Source organism: Haematobia irritans, chromosome 1 (assembly GCF_050003625.1).
Source record: "Haematobia irritans isolate KBUSLIRL chromosome 1, ASM5000362v1, whole genome shotgun sequence".
NCBI classification, from domain to species: Eukaryota; Metazoa; Arthropoda; class Insecta; order Diptera; family Muscidae; genus Haematobia; species Haematobia irritans.
In genome coordinates, this window is record NC_134397.1 from 11,550,598 (window position 1) to 11,567,905 (window position 17,308).

The 17,308-nt window shown below is 34.8% G+C and overlaps 1 protein-coding gene across 1 annotated transcript; it reads right to left on the minus strand.

The window, feature by feature from the left end:
- Window positions 1–50: 50 nt before the first annotated feature.
- On the minus strand, window positions 51–16,798 carry sad (Cytochrome P450 family protein sad). Its single transcript, XM_075289234.1, has 7 exons — window positions 15,810–16,798; window positions 3,824–4,033; window positions 3,470–3,681; window positions 988–1,334; window positions 703–918; window positions 416–631; window positions 51–339 (listed from the first exon to the last, which is right to left on the minus strand). The coding sequence occupies exons 1-7, from the start codon at window positions 16,070–16,072 to the stop codon at window positions 223–225; spliced, it is 1,581 nt and encodes a 526-aa protein (XP_075145349.1). The 5' UTR covers window positions 16,073–16,798; the 3' UTR covers window positions 51–222.
- Between the last annotated feature and the right edge of the window lie 510 nt (window positions 16,799–17,308).

The window sequence follows — 17,308 nt, forward strand, 5'->3', positions numbered from 1 at the left end:
GAAATTTGACAAAAACGATTTTTAATTTTCCTTCAACAAAAATAAGAACATTTCCATGATGCATTGCTCCAGACTGAACTACAGTTTTATTAGAACTAAAATTATTTTTTTGTACAAAAAAAAAAGAAAAAACCGTCAAGCCATGGGCTTTAGTACTAAAAAAAATAATCTTAACTCAAAACATATGAAAAAATCTAATATAGATCTAGAAGGTACTTAAAATTATGTGATACGCGGACATAAGCCCAATATTAGCGGTTGATTAGGTACTGTAACCATTCGTAATATACTTTCGATGGGTTTTGTATTTTCGCAGCTCATTTTGAAGTTTTTGGTTATCTATAAAGGGAGAACGAGAACAATCGTTAGTTTGATTTTATTGACTTACAGATTACAATTTGATAGTCAATCTTACCTCTGCTATTAAATGATGCATTTGAGAAATAGCCAACTTACGACCTATACAGGAACGATTACCTATAGCAAATGGAAGACTGGCATGGGGTTTGTAAACACCTTTATAGTCGCCTGTTTGTTCATCACGCAACCATCTTTCGGGGATTACTTCTAAAGGTTCCGGAAAATGTTTGGGATCTCGTCCCGCAGTGTATAATGATAACAATACCAAAGTCTGTAATAAATATAAAAATGTATATAATATATATTGTACTAAAGATGGTCTTCCGTACTACAAGAACCTACATCTTTTTTTAAATGGTATTGATCTATTTTGGCATCTTCCGGTAAATAGCGACCAATAAAAGGTGCCACTGGATAAAGTCTTAAGGTCTCTTTAACTAGACCTCGTACCATAGGCATATCTGTACTATGACTATGGCTATGTTCTTCATAGATTTTCTTTTGTAATTTACTATCTTTCGATAACAAATACAAGGCCCATGCTGAGGAATATGCTGTCTAAAATAATGGGAGATAAAGGGATGAAAATTATTAAACCAATTTGCGCTTGTGTACTACAAAACTTACGGTATCACCTGCAGCAATTACCAAATCGACAAATAAACGCTTAATCGTATCCAAAGGTGTATCTGATTCTTTTAGTTTTGCATAGAGTCCATCTGGATACTCACAACTCAATTCTAAATACATGTCTATAATTTCACATCCTTTGCTTAGAGCTTGCTGTACACTGTTCTCAAAGTCTGTCCATATGGTCATGTTGAAATATTCGGCCAATTTCGGTGGAAAATTCATAAGTCTCGAACTACTTTCGAATATTTTGTGAACAATTTGTGTGAAATCTGTTACAGCTAAATGAAGAGCTTTATTAGATTTTTCTGTTGTGATACTGCCAAACATTACGGAGATAACCACTGTGAACATAAAAAAACAAATTAATATGTAATAGTTTTGCAAAAATTTTCCATAGAAACAAAATCTTTGACAAAATTTTCTATAGAAATAAAATTTTCTAAAAATTTCTATAAACATTAAATTTTGACTAAATATTCTATACAGAATTAAAAGTAAATTAAGATTATTAAGATAGACGACGAGCACAAGAGGAACACTTGGTTAGAGCACCTGAAGCAATGTAACATAGGCACAGGAACTGGTAAATTGTGGTCAACAGTGAGAACCCTCTCGAACCCCGCTACAAGGGATGATGGGATTTCAGTCACCTTTGGCGACGTGACTGTGACTGATCCGAAGAGATGCGCCAAATACTTCAACCGACAGTTTGTCGAGCATCCCGAGAGTGATAGAGCGAAAAGGAGAGCCATTCGTCGCATACGTGGTCTCCGAGCCGACGACACACCACAATTTACCGCAGCCGAAGTTACCAATGTCATCACCAGCGCGACACCATCCAAGGAGCTGGCCCCCGACGGAATTTCAATGCTAATGCTGAAACATCTGGGAATACTGGGAGTTGAGTACCTGGGAAGAGTGATTCCACTACTGAAGCCAGACAAAGATTCGAGTAAAGGTGAATCGTACAGGCCGATATCCCTTCTCTCGCCAGTAGCCAAGACACTTGAGTCACTACTCCTCCCCAGCCTTGTGGAGAATTTTCCAGCTGCCCACCATCAACATGGATTCCGTAAGGTACACAGTACGACGACAGCCTTACATGCCGTTTCGACACATATCAATAGGGAACTAAATCAGCCCAAGCCGTGTCATAGGACGGTCCTCGTGGCGCTTGACCTATCGAAAGCGTTCGATACGGTCAACCATGCCACATTATTCGAGGACATCGAGAACACGTCCCTACCGGCAGGAACGAAGCGTTGGGTTCTGAATTCTATGTGTGGAAGCCAGTCGTACGTGGAATTCAGGGACATGAAGTCAAAACCCCGTAGAGTTAAACAGGGAGTTCCCCAGGGCCGGGTGATATCTCCGACACTGTTTAACCTCTACCTGTCCTCGATTCCACCCCCTCCTGACGGCGTCGAGATTGTGTCTTATGCGGACGATTGCACAATCATGGCATCCGGGCTCATTGTTGATGACATTTGCGATCGATTAAATGTCTACCTTGCTGATCTTACCAGTTATTTCACTGCAAGAAATTTGAGGATATCTCCCACCAAATCCTCATCCACACTATTCACTACATGGACGGCGGAAGTACGCAGGCAGTTGAATGTCAGAGTCGATGGCGAAACAATTCCGACAACAAATTACCCCAAGATTCTCGGGGTCACATTCGACAGCCTTTGTAAGTCGTCCTCCCATGCCACTGCAATTTGTGATAAGCTCCGCGGTAGAAACAAGGTCCTCAAATCGCTTGCCGGCAGCGGACAAAGAAACCTTGTTAACTACCTATAAGGCAATTGGCCGGTCAGTGGTAAACTATGCAGCGCCAGTGTGGACACCTCAAAAGAGCGATACGCAGTGGAATACATACAGACCTGTCAGAACGCTGCCCTTAGAACCGCAACAGGATGTCTCCGCAGTACACCCCTGGATCACCTTTATGCGGAGACCAAGATCATCCCAGTGCGTCGACATATCTACATGTTGTCAAAGCAGCACCTCTTGGGTTGCCATCGAAGTTGTCATCCGAATCACTATCTTGTGGATAGACAACCTCCACCCAGGAATGTAAGGGTTGATCTTAACTTTCTAGAGCCCGAGATCCAGCGTTACAAAAGAGCCTCTAGATCAGGCGGCATACCAGACAGGTCTGAACAGTATTCATGAAGATACTGTAGCTGAAGCGGTGACAAGCTACAAGGTTAATCCTGTTCTCGGAGTCCGACCGCCGCCCATAGCACCGGAGGAGAGAGACCTCCCACGGCAGACAAGGGTAGTTTTGGCCCAATTGAGATCAGGCAAGTGCAGCCGCCTCAATTCCTACTTATCAGTGATTGATAGCAGCGTGATTTTATGTAAAAAGAATATTATTCCAGATGACATTGAAGAGTAATAGTTAACAAAATGTTTGTATATTTTAATGATATTGCTTGCGTGGCCAAACCTCACGGTTTTGGTAACTTACCTTCTATAGACCATCTATAGAGTTGTTGTTCCAAATCATCGATAACCATACATTCATATCCTGAGTCTTGTTTCACTTTAATCAAATCGTCTTTCCATTTTGTGATCAATCGATTTGTACATTGCCGTACATGCCAATCCATCCAATTTAAATGACCACTCAATAAGATTCGGCTTAATAGACGGCGATTGTGAAACCATTCCTCACCCTCCCTGTAAATGGAAAAATACTGTTCAGTTTGTTTGTTGCGATTGGTTTTTGGTATCTCCTCTACCATTGGTGAATATCGCTAATGTATTCGAATGAAATTCTTGATCTTATTTTTATTTTGTCTCTGTCTTATTTGTGACTTACATAAAAAATAAACCCCGTTCGCATTTATGCTTTCGATTGTATAGGATCCAAGCATCGGGCAGTGGATGTTTTGGATAGGAACCTTCATGCTGAAAAACCGAACGCATTAGATTTGCTGATGATACGAATACAGCATCTTGTGTACCACCTAAACGTTCGCGAAAAATGGCTCCATATTGTCCATGCCGTTTGTCGATGTAGATGTGTAGTCTGAAAGATAAAACGAAATAGTATAATCTTGTGGTAATTTTGAAATCCATGAATATTATAAAGAGATTTGAAATACATATGTAGACGCATTTTTATGTCCGCATAGGGCGATTCCCTTTATATTTTCATCGATTCGACATAAAGAAGATTTATTTTACTTTGGTCACGTAAGCCATAGTACAACAAAGCGGCTATGAAAATATCTACAAAAGAGATGAGAACAAACAATTTTTGTAATCTATGATATGTTCTTCTAACACGCCGTTAGCACCAATCATGTTTTGGGGATTGAAATGTTTTCCCTTTATAAGCATTTCAAAACGAGTCGTTTTTCCATACAAAATATCAAGTTCAAAACACAAGTTTTCCTCAAAACAACGTCAATTTTAGAATGTGAACCACACTAATTGGGAATACACACACAAATTTTTTTCTGATTCAATCACGATATTAAAAAAAATTAATTGATCCAATTAAAAAATTAATTGGTACTATTAAAATTTGTTGAATCAATTAAATTTTTAATTGAATATTTCTTAAAACTCAATTACAATTTTAATTGGAAAAATTTTCGTGAATTTTTTTTCTGTGTATGCCTTGAAATAAATTTCATAGAAAAAACGAATATACATACAAAGGCTTTGAAGAACATAGGGATATGAAAATAACTTAAAAAATGTTTTCCCTTTGCGGTCGCGGAATTTATATATTTACATTGCATATATTTGAATTAAGAGAAAAAAGGAATATCGAGTTTCCGTAGCAACTGTCAAACTAAAACATCTCAACTCGGTACAAAATATACATGGCTGCAGAAATCAGATACATACGTAATTTTCGAGAAAACATAACATTTTGCTCTTAAAACATGTTTGGGGATGATCATATTCCTTCTCTGGGTGCACTTAAAAAAAAAAATAAACCATTACTCTTTTACGGGGAATTTCCGGGCTTTCTTTAGAAGAGGTGATCACAATTTGTCTTAAAAACCTTGGGATTTAACACCTACGCCAACAGCCCGGCTTTGATTGGAGGTCTAAAAGATAGAAGTCTTGAGATTAACGAGGGCTCAAGCCAGTTATGTTTAGGATTTGGTTATGCAAAATTTCTTGAAAACTGTATGGTGCTGTAAGCATAATTGTAGTGTTCATTTGGTTGATATTTAGGGTTTTCTTTTTCCCGGACTTTTTGCATTCCCGGGAAAGCGGGAATTTTTTTTCGAATTTCTCGGGATCCCGGAATCCCGTTCAAAGGGAAACCTGCTTTGATATGGACATTTGAATAAATTAGAAATCGCCTAAAGCTACGGTTATAAGGCGCTCTCTGGACAACTAACAATATATATTATGTTGTTCTCTTACATCAGCCATAAATCATACTAAAATACGAAATATTTTGTAATACAAAACATTTTGACAATGGTTAAGGCAGTCTCTTTCGGTATAGTTTTCGGAAGAACACTATTAATATAGTGGGATTTTTTGTAACACTAAAAAACTGTTTGGAAATGAAAGAAACTTATTTCGATTTCACCATCGTTAAACGGGGTCAATAAATGCACACGTTCAGTCAATATTCGCAAAAGGGAAACATTACCATGTAATACGACATTCACATTACACTTCCAAAGTACACTTTAACTAGATTTCGGTTGTCGTATGCCCTAAAAATAAGGGATTTAAACCCCAATTTTATTAGATTTCAAGCATAATGTGTATAAGGTATAAATTTGAAATTAAAGTTACTATAACAGGTTGGCTGATAAGTTCCCGGTCTGACACATAGATGGCGTCGCTAGCATTAAATGCATATTATTTTTATATAGTACCAACTTTCAAATGATTCGTGCCAAAATTTGACGTCTGTAAGTCAATTAGTTTGTGCGATAGAGCGTCTTTTGTGAAGCAACTTTTGTTATTGTGAAAAAAATGGAGAAAAAGGAATTTCGTGTTTTGATAAAATACTGTTTTCTGAAGGGAAAAAATACGGTGGAAGCAAAAACTTGGCTTGATAATAAGTTTCCCGACTCTGCCCCAGGGAAATGAACAATAATTGATTGGTAAGAAAAATTCAAGCGTGGTGAAGTGAGCACGGAGGACGCAGTGGACGCCCGAAAGAGGTGGTTACCGACGAAAACATTAAAAAATCCACAAAATGATTTTGAATGACCGTAAAATGAAGTTGATCGAGATAGCAGAGGCCTTAAAGATTTCAAAGGAACGTGTTGGTCATATCATTCATCAATATTTGGATATGCGGAAGCTCTGTGCAAAATGGGTGCGAGCTCACATTTGACCAAAAACAACAACGTGTTGATGATTCTGAGCGGTGTTTGCAGCTGTTAACTCGTAATACGCCCGAGTTTTTCCGTCGATATGTGACAATGGATGAAACATGGCTCCATCACTACACTCCTGAGTCCAATCGAAAGTCGGCTAAGTGGACAGCGACCGGTGAACCGTCTCCGAAGCGTGGAAAGACTCAAAAGTCCGCTGGCAAAGTAATGGCCTCTGTTTTTTGGGATGCGCATGGAATAATTTTTATCGACAGTGACTATTATATGGCATGATTGGAGCGTTTGAAGGTCGAAATCGCGGCAAAACGGCCCCATATGAAGAAGAAAAAAGTGTTGTTCCACCAAGACAACGCACCGTGCCACAAGTCATTGAGAACGATGGCAAAATTCATGAATTGGGCTTCGAATTGCTTCCCCACCCACCGTATACTCCAGATCTGGCCCCCAGCGACATTTTCTTGTTCTCAGACCTCAAAAGGATGCTCGCAGGGAATGGGAGCCACCGTGGTGCAATGGTTAGCATGCCCGCCTTGCATACACAAGGTCGTGGGTTCGATTCCTGCTACGACCGAACACCAAAAAGTTTTTCAGCGGTGGATTATCCCACCTCAGTAATGCTGTTGACATTTCTGAGGGTTTCAAAGCTTCTCTAAGTGGTTTCACTGGAATGTGGAACGCCGTTCGGACTCGGCTATAAAAAGGAGGTCCCTTGTCATTGAGCTTAACATGGAATCGGGCAGCACTCAGTGATAAGAGAGAAGTTCAGCGCTGTGGTATCACAATGGACTGAATAGTCTAAGTGAGCTTGATACATCGGGCTGCCGCATAACCTAACCTAACCTATGCTCGCAGGGAAAAAATTTGGCCGCAATGAAGAGGTGATCGCCGAAACTGAGGCCTATTTTGAGGCAAAACCGAAGGAGTACTACCAAAATGGTATCAAAAAATTGGAAGGTCGTTATAATCGTTGTATCGCTCTTGAAGGGAACTATGTTGAATAATAAAAATGAATTTTGACAAAAAATGGCTTATCACCCAAGCTGTTATTAAAAAATGTTGGCATTTTCTTATTTCATAAAAGACATCCTTGAAATAATTATGAAAGTTTGAAATTATGCAATTGTCAACGTGGGTTACATAAAGTAAAATGTCCGCTTGGTTTTAAAGGTTTACTCAGTCTACCAGTCTATCGGAATGTCGGTTTACAGAAATATGACAATCATAAATTAGGAAGTGCAAACTTCTTTTTAACAATTGGGAGCCCGTTGGATTCTGGATTAGAACCCACGACTATGTATGTTCCACAAGGCAACTACTACGACTTGGTACCATAGTTATTCACATTACACTTCCAAAATCCACGTTAACCAGATTTCAAGTGTCATTTGCCATATAAACCCCTCTATTACACATAAAATATTGTAAAGAAAATTTCCCGGGAATTCCCGCACTTCATTCCCGGGAAAGCGGTAGCGAAAAAATAGCAATTTCCCGGGATCCCGTTCCCGGGAAAAAAAAACCTATTGATATTGCTTCCCAGCAAAAAAAAGTAGTGCAGATGTTGGTTTTGGATCCGGAAGTGGTGCAATAATGTATTCTAATGCTTATATGAAACCTCAAATATTTTTAAAAATTCGTAATTTTTCTAGAATGGATTTAGAATTTTTTTTTGCCATACTAATTCTTACTCTGTTTTTAACCTATTTGAAACAAAAAATATTAAAATTAGCCATTAAAATATGAAAAAAGCGAACTTGTGTAGTTAAAATAAAGAACAAATTTGGGAGGATATTATTGGAAGTGCTTGTGCCTTTAGAACAACTACCAAATTATTTTTGCTGGGTTTTTATTATTAATGGCATACTTTCTCCTTTATTATGAAATAAAAATCAGATTAGTGAGTAGTAATCGATTTTTTATTGTGATTCTAATCCAATGATGTGTTTGGAAACGTCTTCATTCGTTTCTCTTGACATTGCTACACCAGTATCATTATAACGTTAAAGAGAGAAGTTCACCACTGTGGTATCACAATGGACTGAATAGTCTAAGTGAGCCTGATACATCGGGCTGCCACATAACCTAACCTAACCTATAACGTTTTATGGTGCAAAACCCAAACCTTTTGTTTACTTTGAGCTCCCCAATAAAAGCCGGTTTTTATTTTCCAGCAAAATCTATACAAAGACAATACACTTAGGAAGATGGGAAATTGGCTTGCGTCATACCAAATGTTGCATGTACCATGCTAGTCCCATATTTGTTTGTAATTTCTTTTATTTGCATTTTTTTAAATGAAAAACTTAATTTTTTAAATCGAACAGTGTCAAATATTGATCAATAAATTAAAAATTATATTTTCCCTTTTGTTCCAAGATATTTCCAACTCTTAATTTCTTTTTATTTGCATTTTAATGTGTCGAACCAAACGCCTAAACGACAAGTAGTGACCTAGCGCCGTAAATGGTTTGATGTCTTCAGCAGCCAATTTCCCATCTTCCTAAGTGTATTGTCTTTGAATCTATATAACCTATATAAATACAACTCCCTGGAATTCCTTTACGAATAACTTTCTTTTTAAATAAAATCATTGGTAGATATTTCACGCGAAATTTTTTATATGGAGTAGTAACAGTTTTTCATGCGAAAATGCAATCCTAGTTTAGACCGAAACAATCAAACGTTTAAAAACACAACTATCCCTCGCTTAAACCGACCATCGCTAATGTGCAAACGAGGCTTTACAAATAAATGCATTTCTTTAAGAAATTCGACCCTTTTGGTTCTGCTACGTAAGGGGGCTTGTCAAGTCATAAGTGGGTTTTATTGTTGTTGTTGTCATAGCAATTACGTGCTGTTTCTTTATATTTTACATTATTCGAAGGCCTACATAAATATTTCTTCTTCTGATTATATGTATGTGAGTGTAAAATTACCAACACAAAAGACACATTGATTGTAAGTACATATGGATTTGTTAAACGATTTGTTCCGCTCGGAAGGAAGGTTATATTAGCCATATTAACTGACACACTTTCATTAATGATGACTGTTCGCAATGTCCGTCCGTCTTGAAGAGTGACGTTTTGAGGAGTTTCTTTTTCGTACCATGTATAGGCGGAATTGAATTTTTCTTGAATTTATGACGTATACTTTAAAAAAGACCATAAGTGGGAACTTAATTTTATATGCTTATTAGTAATGGGAGTTGATGAAAATCATATTGAGTCCAACGAATCAAATTTAATTTTCAGCCTCCGTCATATTCAAATAGGTAGTAAAGAAGTGTTTATAGAAGAACATCATACACGCAGAGAAGGAATGTTATCACCTCAAGCATGTTTCAAAAGCAAAATGTTATTTTTGTATGGTGACCATGTAACATGTTTGTCACTAAAATGTTATTTTCTCGTCAAATATAACCTGCTTGCCGAAATCAGATACATAATTTCCGGGAAAATAACATGGTTGCAAAAACCATGTTACATGGTCACCACCCAAAAATAAAATTTTGCTCTTAAAAATATGTTTGAGGTGATCATATTCCTTCTCTGGGTGTAGATTTATCAATGACTTTCTTATCCAACAATACACACAGAAAAAAAGTGACCCCTTCTTTAAGGTAAAATGAACTTATTGTGAAGAAAGTTGAACTTCGTATAGCGCCAAAGACATTTTTATTTGTTTGAACGATATGATTTTCGTAGAAATTAGTTAGAATGCATTCTATATATTATGTTAGTTAACATTTTCCTATATTTATGTACCACTATACTACAGAATGAAAAAATTTAACTGAATTGAATTCATATATGGAATTATTTTATTTATTTTTTCATTCATTTGGACAAATCTTACATATTTGTGGTAAACCTTTTACTTCAAAATTAGAACTACTTACCTTCGTTTTTAAATACAATTTTATGTATTTATATAAGCAATTTTTTTTTCAATAAAAGACATGTTTTATTAATATATTAAATATATTTATTTAGAATCAACAACATCGACTGGCCTTGAAATATTAAAACACATTTTTTTCTTCTTCTAGCACCTTTCACTTTGAATAAGTTGCTGCCTAGCAATTTTGTCCACCTTATACAATTTCAAACTATAAATATAACAAATATAAACAAAAAAATCCTAAACCAATTTTTTCACAAAATGTTAGCGTCACTGAATATTACCAAAATGAAGGGGTTGCTATTCTGCTGGTGTTTTCTTTTTTATAAACCAATTTTCAAAAAACGAACATTTTTCTCACTAATTTAAAATAACAAATATTTTATATATTTTATTTGTTTTTTATTATATTATTTTACTATATTATTTTTTTTAACAATCTCTCCGTATAACAACGCGATTCCAAATAAAAAAACAACCCACGTGCAAACATATCGATTACATCGATGACTGGTATCGATTACAGATAGATAAAAGAAATGTAGGAAATTTTCCTATATTCTAACAAGTGTGTTTCCTTAAGTTTTGAAAGGATTGAATACTTCTTAGTACGAATGAACTAAAATATTTTTCTATGCCAAGTGTTATTCGTATGTATGATAAGCTTTCTATAATAAAGGAAGTCAGAATTATCATTTTATAAGAAATTTTACTAAATTTGAGGAAACTTGGTTTTAGTTCGGTTTTTGTTTATTTTTACGAATGTTTTTTTATCAGTGAATAAAATTTTCTTGTTCAGTAGTAAATTCTTATACCCAGCGACGAAAACAGTATTAGTAAAATTCCATGCCTTTTTCTAGTTAATGAACTATTCCTAACTGCTTTCAGTTTGGGATTTTTTTACTGAAACAAGTAAATTTTATTATTTCACACAGAAATTTAACTGAATGAAAATAAAATGGCTAAACTAAATTGATGAACATTTGTTCCTTTAGTTTCGAAGACACTTTTTTCTGGGTGTAAGAGTTTGGTTCTCAATGTATTTTTAATGTTTATAGCGCCGTTCATCTGATTGCAAACGATATTGATTTATTCTCTGATCAGCTATTAATCGAAGGATAAGAAACCGACGAAGTTTTTTGTCCGTTAACGATATTTATCTAATTTGATATTTATCCTCTTTGCAAGCGGAAAGGTATGGGTTATGTTTCGGAGTTGGACAAATCACCAAGACATTTTTCAATGATGTTTCCCCACTAATGCTCTTTTCGTAGTACTTTAGGCCTGTAAACACTTCACTATAGATAAAGCCCGGTTTCTTTGTAGGAACGAATACATCGTTGCTAAGGCTGATCAACCCTTTCACTACCGATGTCCACTTAGAAGGACATTCGAAAAAGACACCAAATTCTATTTTCCAACTTAGTTTCGGTTTTTTTTCTCGATGTTATTTTAAAGTAGAGGCTTTAATATAAATAAGCTATAAATATTTTCCACATTGGTGAGGTCTAAAATACATTTTTATAAACTTCTTTAGAAATAAACTAAAAATACGAAAATTTGAGACAATTTTTCTATTATATGTTTCTAGTAAATGGACATTCATACAAAAACTGATACTGATACTTTTTCGGGTTCTTTTTTGTATTTCTCACACTTTGAAGGATACTATAGGCCAAAAAGCGCTTATTTTCGTAAGGCCATTTGGTCACAATTCAAGAATCAAGTTTTCAGAACAAGCTCATATAGCTCTTGAAGTAATTGGAAATGACAATTTTTGTTCTACATGCTGTTAGTACAAGTAAAAACAGAAGAAAAATTAAAGTGTTTAACATTAGGTTTATTTCGGTAGTGAAAGGGTTAATTCAGCTGTTGTTGTTGGTCGACAAACAAACAGACAATAGTATTGTATTAATTAATAAGGGATTCATTTGAAGTTATTTGTATTTTAGTAGATTTGCTTAACTATTAATTAGCTTAAGTCCCACAGCCTCATTATCCGTTAAGAAAAAAAATGTACCTGCTCTACATTCTTTCTCTTTACTTCACGTGTTTGTGGTGTCAAAATGGCATGAGCTTTTAATTTTCGACATAACACACGTATTATTCAAATAAATACACATTTTGTTGTTTTATTCGACAATATCTTCCAGGTGGTGAGTTTGAATATGTATAGCTACAAGTTGCGAAATTTCGTTGCCTCACATAGTTGTGTTAGAGAACATAATGTACTCGCACTATTTAATACCTCTGTACCCCATGTTCCCGAAACTAATTAGTGTTCCATTTTGCCTTCAATTTAAGACAGACCTCATATACTGCAAATGCGTGATAAGAAATCAGCGTGATGTTCATACTAAAATGTGGAAAAGCGGGTCATGTGACTCCGAAAACTTAAAAATTAATCAGCCTGACATTATTTATCTGGTTTGTTTGGAGCCATTCTTTTATCACTTTGCGGGTATGTTTAGGATAATTCTTCTGTTGGACCAGCCTGGAAAGCGGGTATGTGATTCCGACAACTTAAAAATAAATAAGTTTGACATCATTGGTATTTATCTGACATCATTGTTATTTATCTGGACACATTATTTTATCACTTTGCTCGTATGTTTAGGATCATTCTTCTGTCGGAACACCCACGCAAGTGGCTGAAGAATTGTAAGATAAAGAAGAATTGTAAGATAAAGAACCTCCTAATGTATTAGATTCGACTATTTCCGTGCAATGGCTTCCTTCTAGGCATTGGAGAGCCGCTATAGAGGAGAGGATGAAATGAAGTGCCTAACATGTTTTTAGCAATTATTTGTTTACACGTGCTTTATGGGACGGTGTCGAACCCTGAAATTATATTCATGGTCTACGACTGAAAAATTTTCCTTTTAATCCCCACGCTATGATATTCGGAATCGCAAAATATTCGTTTAGCAACATTTTCCTAACCCTAAATATAGTTTGCTTTATTGGGAAGTTCAAATTATTCGGGTATGTTCTGGATTTTCCTTCACATAGATTTCACCTTTCATTTTGATTCCCCCCCAAAACTTTTTGGTTGTTCTTGGTTTCCCGTGAAACAAAATTCGCCGAAAAATTTAAATCTGCAAATTATGTGGTTTTCATAAGAAAAAATAAACAAGTTGATTACACTGGTGTCATAAACTACTATTTTCCAAAGTTTTTGGAAAAAAAATACAAAATGTCTTCTTGCTTGTTTTTATTTAAAATGTAAGCATAATAGTATTCACACAAAAGTCGTTGATAATTAAAAAGTAATAACATACGGGTATGTTCTGGGTTTCCCATGAAAGACTTGCGGGGAATTGTTCCCGTAGGGATTCTTCTGTATGCAACTTTTCACCTAACAGATGGGAGTACTTTGTACGGACATTTTTTTAGTGGAATCTTTTATATTTGCAAAACGAAGGATTTAAAACCAAAGTGAATCATTTATTTTCAATTTTTCATATGATTTCTATACACTTCATAAATATTGGGTCATAAAATAACATGAAAGCCATTTAAAACCCAATTTTAAAAATATACCACAAATTGTTCAATAATCCCCTTTCACATGTTGCAAAAAAGGCGGTTGCTTAAAAGCAGCTGATTTTATGCATGTTCGAAACGACAGTGTTGCAAGATTTTGAGAAAACGCATTGAAACTTTTGTAATTGAAAATATGTGTGTTAATGCTTTTTAGATTATAATTAAGTGTGTATGAATATGATAATGCTTAAATTTTAAATAAAAACAAACACATTTTTGAACCAGATAAGACAACTTAACTTCTGCCAAGTGCCGCACGCAAGAGTCAGTCAATTATAATAAACTGCGTTAAGAGTTGTCGCCGTCGATAGAAAAAATGTACGCTTCACAAAATTATTTGTTTTATTTATTTATAGAAGCATAAAAAAATAATACGCATTTTTGGATTTTAAAGACGATGAAAATTCATAAATTACATTTGCAATAGATTTTAGTTCGGTTATCAATATTTTTTCTAAAGGCGTTAAATGTTTTGCGTGCAGTCCTAGTTCCTCAAATTCGGAGCTTGACTCTGAACACTTACAATAGTAAACAAAAGATAATTGACCAAAAATGTAAGAACGATTTAATGATTTTTATAAGTATTTTACAATCCAGTAGTTTTTCTTTAGATTGCAGAACGTGAGTTTCTTCGTATTTCCTTCCTTAACATTTTACCACAAACTTAGAAATAAAAGAATTGTGCCACATATTTGATTATATGTTTACATTTTCCTCTGCAAATCATATGATTTGCAGACTTTGATTTTACGGCAAGCGATATCGAAAAATCTTGTTTCACGGGAAATCAAGGACAACCAAAAATGTTTGGGGGGAAATCAAAGTGGAAGGTGAAATCTAGAACATACCCGATAATAATTTCAATTACAAAAGATTCTTTCTCATCTTGCAACACTGTCGTTGCGAACTTACATAAAATCAACAATTTTGATCAACAAGTTAAAGTGAAATCTTTGTCAATTTGTGATATATTTTTAAATCTTGTTTTTGTAGGTCTTGGATACTATTTTATACCCAAATATTTATGAGGCATATTAGAAGATTGAAAATAAATTATTTACTTCGGTTTCAAATCCTTCTTTTTGCAAATAAGAAAGATTCAACTAAAATAACCGTGAAAAGTTTTCTCGTCTGTGAGGGGAGATGTAGCTTACAGAACAACCCCGACGGGAACAATTCCCCACAAGTCTTTCATGTGAAACCCAGAACATACTCGATACGGGTAAAATTTTTTGTAGTAAACCCTGGCGTTACCAGTATCATTATAATAGTTTATGGTGCGATACAAAAAAACATTTTATTAAAAAAATACCGACCTTATTGTATATTAGTTTTGTATTGATTTCTGGAATTTCTAGTCAGGCTTCAAGGGTAATGAGTTATACAAATAAAACATTTTGTTCACTTTGAGATGTTTCGAATCTAACAGTACTTGATTGACATTTTTGAGCAAATCCTGAATGAACGAGTACTATGTTTTCTTTTAGTCCGTCCGCGGCTTGGGTATCCAGTACTAAAAGAAATTAGCCCTATTATAATCCATCAGGAATAACTTTCATTCTAAATAAACACAGACGCAAATTCTTTTGGCGATTTGTAAACAAAATAATAAGTTCTCAATAAAAGAAATATAACGCAATGTTCATTGTATTAAAGTAAATGTTTGTTGTATAAATGTATATTACCCAACGAACATCAATCGTTAATATTATGATAGCGTTTTTCTGCATCTTTATTGAAAGTAAATTATCGGGTTTTATTTGACTTGAAGTTATTGCTGACTCTAGATTCCTTGAATCACCTTCTTTTAAAGATAACGCGACTTTAAATAAAATACTAGTAAACTTTTTGTGTGATTGGCTATTATGAAAAATATGTAGCAGTATTTCACTTTGAAGCCTAACACATTTTTGAGGAATAAACAATTAAAACGAATTTTAATAAATAAAATAAAAATTTGTTTAATAGCGAAATTTTTTTAGGAAAAAGTTGCAAAATATTTCCCCCTTTTAAAATTTGTAATGTACTTACTTAGGGGCTGCTCCAGCTGCCAATAAATCGAACAGTGTTCCCACTACTGGTAGACCTTTAACTATTGGTATTTTCCGAGGACCACCGGAATGATGCTGATGCTGGTATGAATCTTTTGAACACCAAATTTTATCGATTGCACTGTGATACTTGCGTAGTTGGGACAATGCTAATAATATTTTCAACCACAAATATTTTATTAACGCTCGCACTTGAGTTAATACCAATGTGGTCACACCGATTTTATGCGTACTTGAAATCATTTTGATTGTGTTAATTTCTTTGCTTTCATTGAATTTTTGTTTTTATTTATTATTATTATTATTTTTTTTTTTGATGTTATGTGTGCACTATATTTTATTTCAAAATATTATTGCTAATACAGCAAAATTTCCAATTAAATTCTTCCTTCTTTTTTACGCGTATTCGAAATTTTCATAACAAAAAAAAAAAATATGCGACAATACAAAAGACCGACTGTCCAACGGACCGTTGACGACTATGTATTTAAATTTCGAACTGACAATAAATTCGAATTCATCAAAAAAACCGATTCGACAAAGACAATCCGTTCCCAAAAAACACCACATACAAATAAGGCAGCGAAAATCAAATAAGCTTATTTCCAATCCAAATTAAAGATTCATTTTTTTTTTGGTTTACACAATCAACGGGAGTAGATGATCTTGCTATAAATCGATCACAATGTACAAGAGTACATACACTGAACACCGATGTATTCACGGACATTATCCATCCTTGTGATGTTGTTAGGTTCGTTTCTTAAAGTAATCTGTTGCATTGAATCGACGGAAGGGAATAATGACACTAGCAATGGGTTTGACATTATTGAACCGCAACTGAATTGTGTGTGAGCGAACTCTCTAGGTAGTCGTATTAACTGGCAATCAATAATACGATGAAGATACACTAAAATTATTATACATATTGTTAAGGCTCGTTAAAATGCGTTTGAATTCATATTAAAACAAAAAAAAGAAAAATAAAACAATGGTCTACAGTACAATAACGCAAAGGCTCTCTCTCTCAGCAAGTAATACAATTGTGAGATGATTGAATATTGAGTATGGTCATCGATGGTTTATTAAACGAATTAGAGAGCCAGAGATGGGAATCACTAATTGCGAGTATAGTTGCCAGATTTTTAAACACAAAATACTATGCAAGAGAAAATGTCCAAAAAATATTTCCTAATTATCCATATCTGTGGCAATCATTTTCAGTACAATAACAAAGAGCATTCAGTTAATAAAGGCAGCCTTGTGCTCTGAAAATGAGCGAACACATGTCAAAGTGTAGAGGGCTATGAGAAGAAATTGATTTTCTGTTCAAGGCAGCTCTGTTCAGGAAAACGAAGCAACAATAAATATTCACTGTCTAACACACACACTGCAAAAAATTTCACGAACTCTTTTCCAATTAAATTCTTAATTGAGTTTTAAAAAATATCCAATTAAAAATTAATTGATTCAACAAAT